This window comes from Rhodnius prolixus, unplaced genomic scaffold (genome assembly GCF_049639745.1).
Source record: "Rhodnius prolixus isolate KJV_2025 unplaced genomic scaffold, Rpr scaffold_1, whole genome shotgun sequence".
Classification (NCBI taxonomy): domain Eukaryota; kingdom Metazoa; phylum Arthropoda; class Insecta; order Hemiptera; family Reduviidae; genus Rhodnius; species Rhodnius prolixus.
The window spans coordinates 48,916,383-48,929,699 of NW_027411581.1; the positions used below are offsets into that span (position 1 = coordinate 48,916,383).

Consider the following 13,317-nt stretch of genomic DNA (forward strand, 5'->3'; position numbering starts at 1 on the left):
ATGTTAACATAAACTCCGAAACTGGAAGACCCACAGTCTAGGGAAATTAGGCATTATTTTTTTTGCTGAAAAGCAACAACGCTATTCACCTCAAATCGGCCCAACTGCGACTTTTTCGCGTTTGTAACTACAACAATTTTCTACAATGAGCACTATTGTTCTGTATATTGAGCACAAATCGCATCGAGACCACGAGATGCTTTAGTATAGAGCCACTTCATTTTATTGTTGAACAATAGTTCAACTAATTGATTCAAGGAATATCTCATTTAATCTCAATAAAGTTCCATGATAGATGGGTACGAAGGCTTATCATCATCAGGACATTTTCTCTGGTATAGAAATAATGTGAAGTAACTAGATGAACCAGAAAGTGAACTAGAACATTTTGTAATCAGTATTCCAAGAAGTAAAATGTAATAAATATTCTAATTGTTTAAAACTATCAAGAAGAAACTACGGCTAAGTCTTTCAAAGATCTTATCTAGTAAAGGATCTCCTGATATCTACTCGTAGAGATAAGGTCACATATTGAATTAAGCGACTATGGACGGTGTTCACTAAAGTGAACTGCTAAGAACTAGCCCCTTACTGAATTGCTTTGCCTACCAATTCGATATTTAATCCAATCATAGCGTGTTATCGCCTTATTTTATCAACTTTACTACGGATGACTTTTTCAATTATGAAGAAAGATTAAAATTCTTCCTACTTCTAACTGATAAAAAGACTTCAAATACTTCATCTGGAGCAAACAAGAGCCCAGACCGGTTACCAGTACCTGTTTATTATAGGATGCAGTAAATTTTGTTAAGAAAATAAATGATTTGTATTCGGTAAATAATCCATTAATCATGTTAAGTTTATTTAATTAAAATTAATTTATTCATTGATTAAACAATGAAAATGCAAATGATTGAAGAGACTTTTACCAGTTTAACGCTCTCAATTTTCCATATGACTCGCAGTTTCGTGCTTAACACTTTCACAGACGAGTTCCATTTCTTTGATCAGTTTTTTTCTCGATTTGTTTCTTTCTTTTTGTAATATGAGCTAGTGTTGTTGAGTATGAGCCAGTTAGTGTTCATTCTTTGGTACTGAACAACTTGGGGCCCTTTTAGGACCGTTACGTTCAATTTAAAAGTTTTAAAACTATGAGGAGAAAGGCCGGGATTTCCGATTACAAATTTTATGAATTTTTTTAAAAGTTAAAGTTTGGCTACTCAATCCTGGATTAAGGAGTATTCCTAAAACACTTATCTCTTCCCATTTCAGGATTCAATTTATATTCAGGCGTCACTTTTTAATCTGACTTGAGTGTGCACTATCCAATAAAGTTAAAAGAATAAATTTTATGTTTAAAATAAGTTACCAAAAATTGTGATCGACCACACATTTTGAGTCACTTGCACTTTGTGAGTGTATTAGAGTTGATTTTGCTCTTGCCGCCACATCTGGTGACTGCCCCTCATTAACTCATTTCGAAGTATTTCGAACGCGCCAATTCCGAATATCCGATTTTCAGCAAGTATCGACTTTAGCAATCCTGAATATGACCCACAGGTGACTAGTCTGCCTGTATGAGCATTAAATATTAATAAAAATGGCAGAAACCTCAAATTCGATAGTTTCTCTCCAATTTATTAGTTCGGAAACAATAATCAACACAGACTTTTTTAAATTTTGTTTTTTAACCTTATTTATTTTCATAACTGCAGCATATTTCTGTCACAATTGAAGCTGATACAACACAATACATATAAATAAGTAGCGTGAGAGGAAAATTCATCCAATGGTAAAACTCCTAAAGAAGAGCATTGGCACTTATTCTATTAAAAGGATCCATGTAGCCATCGGCGCTTTAGCCTTCTTGGAGAATTTCATGGCAAAGCAGTAAGTTTATAAATTAGAGGATTAGGATGTGAAGAAACTAAGGAGGGATCTTGTATAGCTCCAGAAAATAAGGAACAAGAAGATATCGTTGCAGGGTAAAGTTAGGTACAAAATATGGAGAATTGGCGAAACGGCAAAGCCTTTTTCTCAAATCTGTAAGGCTTTAGTCTTAACATAACAAAAAAAAAGAAAAAGCGTCTTAATAATTCTTCAAAATCTAAAGAAACTGAAATTAGGGAGTCATATGCTTCTACTTCACGTGCAAACTCCGTGAGTAACTCACATCCGTTCCAACTGTCCAACGAAGCATGCAACTGCATGACACCAACCAACGGTAGCTCACCTTAGACTATGTGTTAAGTTGAGCAAAAAAATGTTAAATCATTAGAAATGGCCCATTTGATTTAGAGCAGAATATGATTAGTAGAAGTGAAAGAGTAAGATAAGGATGAACTGAGAGATTAAAATAGTAAAATATTTTAGAAGAGAGATTTCAAAAAGATGCGGTTAGAAAGAGAAACGATGTTGGTGCTCGTTTAATGAATTGGTTTGTAACATTGAGCAAACATTCCTAGGTCATTAAAACTGTCCGGTAGGACAGTTGTATAAGGGTTGACCATCAAAAACTGCACGAAAAAGCGTAACGTTGAAAAACACCCAACTTTGACAATTTTTTTCTATTTTTCTATAAAAGATAAAATTCCCAAATTTTCTTTAAATCTTACTCCAAATCCTCCTTTATAACTGTAATTTTTTTGCAACCACCCAGATCTAATAGGTTTCGAGAAAAAAGTTGCCAAAAATGAGCAAAAACGGCTTTTTCAAAAAATGTTCTTCTTCTTCTTCTTCTTCTTCTTCTTCTTGTTACCTTTTTTGTAAACAACGTAGCGCCTAAACGCGCGAACCGATTTTCATGAATGAGGTGTCATTCGATTCGGAATTTTATGTAGATGTGCCTTTTGGGGGTCTCGACGCTGTACATCGAATGGGAGAGGAGTTAGCCCCCTTTATGTAAGGCCCCCTCCAAAATTATTATTACTAATAACTCTGTAAATCTTGGCCCGATTTTGATAGAATTTGGTAGGATGATAGAGTTAGGGCTCCCGTACGTAACAATAAAGCGACGATCTGCTCTTACACTTGTTAAGGGGAAGTATAGCAATCGTTTCAAATTATCGACACGTGAACCGATTTTCATGAATGAAGTGTCATTCGATTCGAAATTTTGTACAGATTTGCACTTTAAAAGTCTCGACGCTATGCCTCATAAGGAGGGGAGTTTGCCTCACCCTAGTAAGGCCCTTTCTAAAACTATTATTACCAATATTTCTATAACGCTTAGTCTGATTTTGATAAAATTTAGCACGAAGAAGTGATTAAAGCTCCTCTACGTGGCTGTGAAATGCCATCGTGCTCTCAAACCTACTAAGATAAAGTACTGCAATCGTTAAAATTATCAATGAGTGAACCGATTTACATCAATGAATTGTCGTTCGATTCAAAATCATTGCCTTTTAGGGAGAAGTACTGTAATCGCAGTTTATTTTTCTTGCTCTTCTTAAAAGGAAGTACTGAAATCGCAGTTTAATTTTGCTATTTACGTACAAATACCTTCCTATTTTATTCAAAACTCTTTCTCAAAAAAATTGTTATTGAGTATGGTTTGGGGACCGCAACTATAATCATTCTTTAAAAAGATCTCGCCAGTGGTAGTTACGGTTCCGATTTAATACCTTATCAGGTTATAATGATAGAATAGCTTATTCCAAATTTTAAAAAATCTGTAAAGCAGATGTAACTTTGCAAATAGACAAAAAGGAAAATCTATCCAAAAGGTACAAAAATCTCCTTAACAAAAACTTACAGTTTTAAAAGTTAAGTATAAGGGTTGATTAAACGCCAAAAGGTACACAAATCAGCAGTACCCAACATTTCATTAATACTTCATTGATATAATTTAAGTAATTTTACTGCATTAACTTTTCCTTCACATTTTTTAGAATTTATTAGATGTCACAGACCCTTATGCTGGCCATTTTCATTTACAAAATATTTACTCAAGTAGCACACCATTTAACTAAGATTGACTGTAATATCTATTTATCTATAATAATCAAACTATTAATCACAGGTTAAAAAGAAAACGTTATAAAAAATATAAAGATATAATATACATTTTATCATAATTGTAACAAAATAATATTATGAATGAACTGGCCAGCATAGGGGTCTGTGACATCTAATAAATTCTAAAAAATGTGAAGGAAAAGTTAATGCAGTAAAATTACTTAAATTATATCAATGAAGTATTAATGAAATGTTGGGTACTGCTGATTTGTGTACCTTTTGGCGTTTAATCAACCCTTATACTTAACTTTTAAAACTGTAAGTTTTTGTTAAGGAGTATTAGATTGTTTTGATACGAGGTAATTTGCTTTGTAATTGATTTCAATTTAATTAAAGTTCAGATTACAAAAGTTTGTTTAGTAAACTGATTCTCGTAAACATTAGAAAGGCTTGCATACCTCTCTCGTAATTTGGTAACAATAAGCTCTTCATAGAGCGCTTTTTACACATATTCTCATAAATGTGAAGTAGACAAATTGTTGGTGATATACTCGTAACTGGAACCGAATTTTATTCGGTGTTCATGAACAAATATGTTCAGCAAATTATTCAATTAAATTTTAGTCCTCAGTTCTGTAACGTTGTACTCTTAATTACAAATTATTGTGGTGTTGAGGTGTAAAGGCCTTGATCATTTAGGAAGAATTTAATTTAGTGAAATTTTTTTATGTCGACAATAAATTTTTCTAGTCTCTTAAGGAACACGTTTGTAGGCTAGAATTAGAAATAGACAAACGGTTGAGATTTGAAAGGTCGCAGAAATCTTCTGCTGAGTGTAACAGAAAAATTATTGTATTTTATCACATAAGTAAGGAAATTGAAAGGTTACTGGGATTCTTTCCCTTTTAATTCAAAGTCATTCGTTAATTTCAACAGATAAAAGAGGATTAAAAGGATTTTGATATTTCTATTTATTTATTTTATTTTCTTGTAGCTGGACAAAGTGTAGTGTTCTTTTAGCTCTACATCCCTGGCTCCCTTAGAAACTTTCCTCCTCACGTCTCTCTCGAACCCAGTCTGGCTGGCTACTGTTGTTGAGAATCCTAAAAGCGTAATGGAGTAAGAATTGTCAAAACCTCTTTTGCTATCTGGTTTTATTTTGTTCTTTTTTGCCTCCTTCACCCGCTAACAGATGCCCCTTGCAAACCCAAAATATAAAATAAACAATTAAGCCAATGAGGTGAAGTAAAGTAGCCGCCTATTTTTGCAGGTGCAGCTTAACGTCCAACTACCAATTAGGTGTCGTGGACGGGGGCGGAAGCTCAAACTTAACTGTAAATAATTTTCTTCTAACAAATAAAAAGTAGTCATGTGCGGGATTCGAACTCAGGATTTCCCACTTGCAAAGCCACGTTTCTTGACCATTAGACCCGACACCCGCCTCAAGCCAATGAGATTGAAAATCTTATAATTCCATAGAGTCAAAACTGTGCTCAAAGTGACTTTAATTTTAAACATTAGCATCCGTATCTTATTCTTGCCAACTGTTATCCACATTATTTTAGTTGCATCAACACAGGATTTCACCCTTCTAATCCATCCGTAGTTCCATAAGAACGCAGCAAAGTTTTGGAAAAAGTAAGAGTTTTTTTTTTTAATGTAAGTTCAGATCGCATGTCAGTGATGCAAAATTACTGAACTTAACATTAAAAAAAAATTCTAATGTCTTTGTTTTTTCTTGAAAGGAACAGCTGGAGTTTATTTGTTTTTGAAAGATATACAAGGCAAATGGTCGTTTGAAAATGAATTTTTAAGACATTAAAGTTACGTACTTTAAGCTCGAGAAAATGTGCTCTAAAGTTTTACCAAATAAGAGTAAGGCATTTAAAAAAAAAAAACAATTTCATGTTTACACAAAGATATGTAATAATCATCCACAATAAATTTATAATTTAATAACAGTTAATTTAACATTTATTGAATTAGTTAATTTTTAGCGACTTAAATGAGAAGAAGGAAGAAGTAAATTATATTCTAAAAATCATTCCAGCCTAAAGTTAATGAATCTTTCAAAGGTATTTTAGAATGCAAGACAGTAAGTAGTTGATCAATAAGAATCACTGTCACTTGGTCGCTTGATGATTGAAGGGTAAACCAAAATAATGTCCACTCAGTAAGATTAAATTAGTATTAAGGGTGAAAGTAAGGGATTTACTTAGAGGTCACGCCTTAAAGCAGCTGGAAAACAGGTTAAAAATAAGTAAAATTTAAGTACGCTTTTTCACTATACTTCGTGTATTCTTCCCATTTTTTTTAATTTATTTGGCATTCTGCTTTTTTTATTTGTATATATTAAAACAAAAGTAACCTTTTTCATTCTCAAAAAGTTTTGTTTATTATTCTATTTTTACGCTTTTATGTGGCCTTACACAAAAAGTTGGATGTCATTTTACATCTTTTTTCTGCAAGTACATCAAAGAAGCGGTTTTTAAATTAAAACATTTCCTTTCATCAGTTATCTCATGTAACTCTGTTTCTTCGTTCACAATTTGTAAAAGAACTTATTCACAATTATTAAAAATTATAATATATTAATTAATTCGAAAAGTAAATTTTGAAGTTTGTCTAGTAACAAAAAAAAAAAGTTTGTCTTGTAGGTAAGTATTTAAAAAAAAAAAATTAAGTAATGTAGTAAGGCAGTTTAGTTGAATGTATCTAATAACAAGGCCATTCTACATGCTTCTACAAGCCATGGTCTTTTTAAAAAGAGAAGGTACAGGAACATGTGGTGACCTAGAAACCCAGGCCTTAATGCGGCAGAAAGGAACACCCCACTCTAACAGTTAGGATGTGAAAACAAGTTTCATTCTGTGTGGTTTTGTCCTCTTTTGCTGTCTATATTTTCATAATGTTCGTCAACATACTGAAAATGTGTAAATTCATCAATTAGCTGTCAACAAATGGAACTGTATTTATTTATGCACCAACATATTATGTACACCAACGAAACATTGCATTAGATACTAAAAATAATATTTGTAACTAACATAATAATTTGATTATATTATAAAAACGAGTGGCGACCATTAGCTGAGAATTGATATATCTTGTTCCAGGGTCCACCCGGTGACTCGCTGCCAGGTCCTCCCGGCCCGCCTGGCGCTGCAGGATCATCCTTATCTCAGGTAGGCCGAGTAAATAGTGTAAGGCTTGTTTATTTGCACTTTAATACTTTTAATAATTACTCATACATTTCAGGCAACTGGTGCTTGTACATGTAACGTTACACAGCTACTGACATCATTTCTAGCCAATAAAAGCCTAGGATTTCTGGACGAAGAGATAACTGGAAAAATCGCAGTAAGTTGATTAACATTGGCTTGCTTAAAAGAAAATCTAACTCTATTAATTTGTATGTCTAAATTCAGATGGATATCGATTGGTTAGAACGGTACAAGTACAATTGGACTTGATTTTGTCTCTAACAACTTAAATAGTAAAGTTTCTGGCAGAGTTTAATGTCCAACTGTCAACTAGGTGTCGTGGATGGGAATAGAAGCTCATACTTAACTATTAACATTTTTTCTAACAAATAGAGCGTAGCTAGCTACGCGAAGGATTCGAACTAGTGATCTCCCACTTACAATCCCACGCTTCTTGACACCAAAACCTCCTAAAACCCTGAATATTTCCTGAAGGGTTTTTTTCTTTCAAACAAAAACTAGTTTGAAATAGAATTGTACTATCTATTTTGAAAAAGAAACTACCTAATATTTAGCAAAATCGCTAGGATAAGAAGCAGTAGATAGAACCCTTCATCGAAGTCCGGCTTTTAAGGCCAACACGACGTGCATCGGTTTCGGGTGAAGGAAGACCTGCTCTCCTAGAAATAAATATATACGTAAAGCGCATGATACATTTAATTGTTCAGTCAGTTTATTACAGAACTTTGGTTTCCGACTAAAATATAATAGGGCTTATTATTTTTTATTTTAAGACTTGATTTTTTCCAAGCATTTGCTTCCATTTATTGGCCTTTGATTTCACAGCAACTCTTGCAGTTGCACAAACTTCTGCAGTTTTATGAACTTTGGTTTGGATTGAGTGAATATAATAATTTTATCGGAGGATTTGGAGAATATTTTCAAATGATGGTAATAAATTGTTTAAACAAAAAATGCTTAATTTTACGTCGAAAATTAATAAAATAGTTTGTGAGATTACGTTCCAATTTTATTATAAGTAACCCCGAAGCGTGTACAAGATTACGTTAATGAATAAAGTGTGATCTCTTATCAGAATAATTGTAAAATTGTAATGGCAGAGCAATTCTAAAGACAATGTAAGGGATACAGCAAAGTGATTGATTTAGAATAAAAACAGAAATTAGTAAATACACTACCGAAACTCTAATGAATAATTTTCACTACGAAATGAGTTTAGGAAAAGGTATTTAGTATGTTCAGTAGGGACCAAGCTGTGTACAATATTACCAAGGAAGAATATATAGGTGGTTCAAAGATATACGGATATAAAAAGAGCTGGAAATAGTAGAATATTTGGTTAGGTCGTCGTGCTCTTTCTCAACACTCATGTTTTGTATTTATATATTATATTCCTGACCGGTTTTATATTTGCTTCCATCAGTAGAGGTTTATTAATCAGCTTAATATATCCGTCATACAGTATATATGCTGATTCTGAGCCTGAGGTAAAAAAAAAGTTCAAATTGGAAAAGTGGAATAACAAAAAATAAACTTCAAACTTAAAAAAAAAAATGACGTGATTTGTTTTACGAAGTCTTTTGTAAGCACTAATGTTTTAAGGTTGCTCAAAACTTCTTCCCAAGTCACAATATGTTGAGTCTCTTATTAGTTTTGAATGTTTTATCTTTAACTACGGCTTAACAAAATAATCTTTGTTTTAATTTCTAGTTTTGAAGTCTGGAAGGTTCAATAAGCTAATATTATTAGTTTTGCAATAAACAGAAGCGTTATATGAAACAGACATCTCGCAACAATTTTAGGTACCGATAATAAATATTACTGTTTTATTATAGTTTACATATACAGTAATACAGAGCGAAAGGTAGTTTAGGAGGATTACTGGCTAGGTAAAGGGATAGATAAATGGCAAGCACGTAAAATTGTGTTTATAAGCACCTTTAGAGTGAGTGGTGCTACCGTCAGGGATTGCCATGTTGGAGGCCCAAGGGTGTGTGGTGGAAATTGCTTTCTGTAACAACCATATTGCTTTAAACAATACCCACGGGCATCGTTCAGTTTTGGCGCGCTTGAGCCCTTGCTCTGATGAGATGATCTTCAATATATATTCTACACATATATAACATTTTTCAACAATTTTTTTTTGCTGTCCGACATTTCCCTTTTACAATAAATTTTATGTAAACAAAATTTATTTCGCAATTAATTAATTACTATGAGAAGCAGGTCGCAAAATGTGGTCCGCAGAATTGGAGAAGATTAATTAGTCATGTTCTCTTAGTTTGCTACCTAAAGTTTCTGTAGTTATATTAATTTTTGCGGAGATTATAGTGCATCAGTTTTGAAGGATCTTAAGTGATTCCTCCTGGTTCTTGAGTGAGGATATTCTTAGTACTTCCAAGTCTTTTTTATTATATTATTTTTCATTTATTGTCCTTAGTATGTTTCTTTAAATAAATATATGCCTTTTTACTAATTTCTTTAATGATATTAAATGAATTAATTAAATACGTCCCATATATGTTTATAAATCCTTTCTTTAATCAGCTACCATTCCTTCTTCAGCCTCTTCTTTTCCAGGTGCAGTGGCACCTATTCCTACCCTTAATTGGTCGGCGTGCTTTTTCTTTCCGTCATGATTAGACAAGATTGCTCTCCAGTCCTGTAGCTAATCACAGCCGGTTTCACTTCTTTCCCTAAATCCCTTCTTTTATCCAAACTTCTTCTCTCTCAATAAATTCTCTCTTTCGGATACTTAGATCATGGTATGTCTTTTGTTTCCTTATTTCTTTTTCCATAATTTCTTTCGGATCTGGCATCATTCTATCTCAAATTTTATCGGGAGTCTTCTTTTTCATAAATAACTCGTACGGTGACTTTTGAGTATTTCTATTCAGAACTATGTTCTACTCAGAACATTCCACTTGTCTAACCAGCAGAATCTCCCATTTACCACTTTATATTTTTTTTATTCTCTTTCCAAGCATCACTCAAATTTTCCCCACTTCTCCACCGTTTAAATATTCTTTACACCATTGTTCGTAATAGCAAATAGCTATTTAAATGTAAAATAATGATGTTCTATCTCAATAATTATCCTTCCAAAATATTCATACAAAACACCGAATCGGGTTTACTTCTTCAAAGATCTGGGTCCGATTGGAAGTTGATAATTTTTTTTGTAACTCATATCACGAACATTATATCAGAAACAAATTAAACCCTTGGTTTCATAACATGGGCTTCCTACGGCTTTTACCAAATATGGATCCATTAAAGCGATGTACTGTAGAATGGTTAGACCAACTTTAGTGTAGTGTTCAATGGTGTGGTTTTTTTTTAAATCAAAAAGCGCACATAGACAGACTTAAAGGAGTTCAAAACCGATTTCTCAATCATGTGCGTTTTAGTAGTCAACTGAAACCCAACTACCAGAATCTAAGACCCGTGAACTAAAACATCACCAACTGCTCTTATCACGTTTTCCCTCTTTAAAAACTTTTCCATTGTTTCAAGATCTTTGGGCACTCAAAAAAACTCCATTATTACTGATCAGGTTGAATAAGTTTTTGTTTTGTTAAATTTGTAAAACTCCGAGAACTCCTAGGCTTCATTGAAGGCAGCTGACGATTGGAAGTGGTGTTCTCATAATGCTAATTGCCCTATTGAGTTTGAACTTCCATTTAGGAGAATACTGGAAGGCTTCTCGATATAGCGAGTTCTGAGGAATCTGGAGATTTAACTTTCTCGCAGAACAGAACTCTCACTTTACAAATCATTCTGACGGTTATTTTTATTGTACTGTTTTCTGTTTCGGATGAAATCTGCTTTAGTCAAGAAGGATATGGAAGGCAAGGGCTTAATGAGAATCATTTTCTGATTTCCTGGAGCAATAAAAAACAAAAAAAAAACACTTCCCTCGTTAAACTCACAATAAAGACTAAATCTCTCTTTCTCACTGGGTCACCGGTTACTGAACCATAAATATATAATTAGTATTTACAAATAAAAAATTTGTAAAAATATGTCTCATTAAAACATGCCTCAATTATTCATTAAATATAATTAGAACATGAGAATGCTCTCAACTTGTTTAATTTATTTAAATTACTTCTTTTTAATTTTAATTTAATGAAATACAGCGCATATTTTGCTCACCCCACATCACTTCCAACCATATGATCATATAATTATCTTACTTTTTTTTTTAAATTCAGGACTAAATTAAACAATCAATATTATTGCAAATATTGTTAAAACACTCACTCAACATTTTTTAGTATTTTACTATATTAGTTCTCAAATTTTCTTCAACCGTATAGACACCTCTTCAAATAGGGACGGGTAGTGGTTATGAAACAGTGATTTGTAAGTGGGAACTTATCGAAGGTGGATAAGATTTGAAATGTGCAAACTAAACTACAGATAGGCCTATTATACGTCAGTTTTGACCAAGTTTAAATGGATCCTGTTGGCGAAATCTTTGCCAATTTGAGGTAATTCTACTAATTGGATAATATTCTTCCAATTCAAAATTTTGATTTCACATTTTACAGAAGTTAGAATTGGACAATATACTGAAAACATTATATGGAAGGGATTAATTAACTCTGTGGTTAGTAGATACTGAATTCTAACTTGGTGATCCCGGTTTCAAATCCAACTGCTGGCCCTTAGATTTTCTGTTTCTAGGAGCTTCTTACAGCTCACTGTACTATGGGCAGTATTGTCTTTAACGGAGAACACTGCCTAGAGGGCTGAAAAAAGCTCCGGGCGTCAATGACATTAGGATATTGATGCGACTTAAATAACATAAATAAATCTACAGTACAGTATTATAAACTGTTTATAGAAATAACCATAAAATAACAATAAAACGGCACTTCAGGTTATTAAATTTAAGTCCAATCAATTGTAGCATTTTCAAAACATTGAGAAGATGTCAAATTTTTTATAGAAGATCAGCGAAATAGGTTTATGTTACGCTAAATACGCAAGTATAAAAAGGCAGTCACAATATGCTTAATAAGTAAGTACAATCAGACAGTCACAATATGCTTAATAAGTACAAGCAGACAGACACAATATGCTTAATAAGTAAGTAAAAGCAGACCGACACTAAAACCACTTTTTATCATACACGGCATCTTAAAGCAGAGGAAACTCAAATCCTAAAATCTACCGAATTGCAGTAAAAACAACTGGATTATTATCAAGGAATCCGACCAAAGGATGTATCCAAAATTGTTTTGCGTACTTGTTGAACTAGTGTAGTAATATACATTGCGATTGGGTTTGATTTTGATTTATCTGATTGATTTTCGTATTATTAATATCACGATTCGTATGTTTGGGGAATTAACATTGCTTGTCACTCCCACATAATTGGCTGAATTAACAACATTGGCCATCACATAATATATACTAGATATTGCTAATTATCATGCTGGCATAATTATTTCTAGAAGATTAATTTAATGGCGTGATGCTTTAGCGTAAGCCTTTTCAAAACCTTAGTGTTAAATTACGATATATGTACGTCCTAATAGACGTAAACTGAAACTCTGGTTTTCATTTGTACTTCTATAGCCGTAATAAAATTAGACTAATAATACTTAGATCGACACTAGAATTGTAAAAATAGAAACTGTATGTTTCTCTCATTAAAACTTAATAATATGGATTACCGAAAATGAATACAAGCTTCTTCTTTTTTTGCAATTACTAGAATTATAGAGAGAGGTTGTGAAGCCAGATCCATTCTATCCACTGTATTTTCATAGTGGATTTTGCAATAGATTACCAAAATAAAAGGGCTATTTGAAAATGTATATCAGGAATATGATAGGTTATTGACAATATTGGTGTGATAATCGAGTAATTAACAAAACCCTTAACTTTTTCCTCTTTACGATGACTTGCCCTCGAATGAAACCCTGTCTAGATCTTAAAGATTGACTTCTTTTGTCTACCATAAAGAGGGGAAGTCAAGTAACTCCCAGAAAATGAAATTGTTGGCCAGATTGCTTGCGGTAAATCTCACGATGTCTAGCGTACGTCTCAGATCGATAATAGTTATTATTTTATTTTTCCAGAGACGTTGTCAAAAAGAATCAAGGTGAACTTAATGATG

General features: G+C 32.9%; 1 protein-coding gene across 2 annotated transcripts in view; it reads left to right on the forward strand.

Annotated features, from left to right (window-relative positions):
• Positions 1-13,317, forward strand: part of LOC141461438 (uncharacterized) — a 603,016-nt gene that overhangs the window by 503,871 nt on the left and 85,828 nt on the right. For both annotated transcript variants that reach the window (XR_012462853.1, XM_074142577.1), the window contains exons 5-6: positions 7,077-7,145; positions 7,219-7,320. Coding sequence is in view for 1 of the 2 variants with exons in the window: in XM_074142577.1 (XP_073998678.1) it covers positions 7,077-7,145; positions 7,219-7,320 (171 nt within the window). In the remaining variant the exon portion in view is untranslated. The remainder of the gene's footprint in view (positions 1-7,076; positions 7,146-7,218; positions 7,321-13,317) is intronic.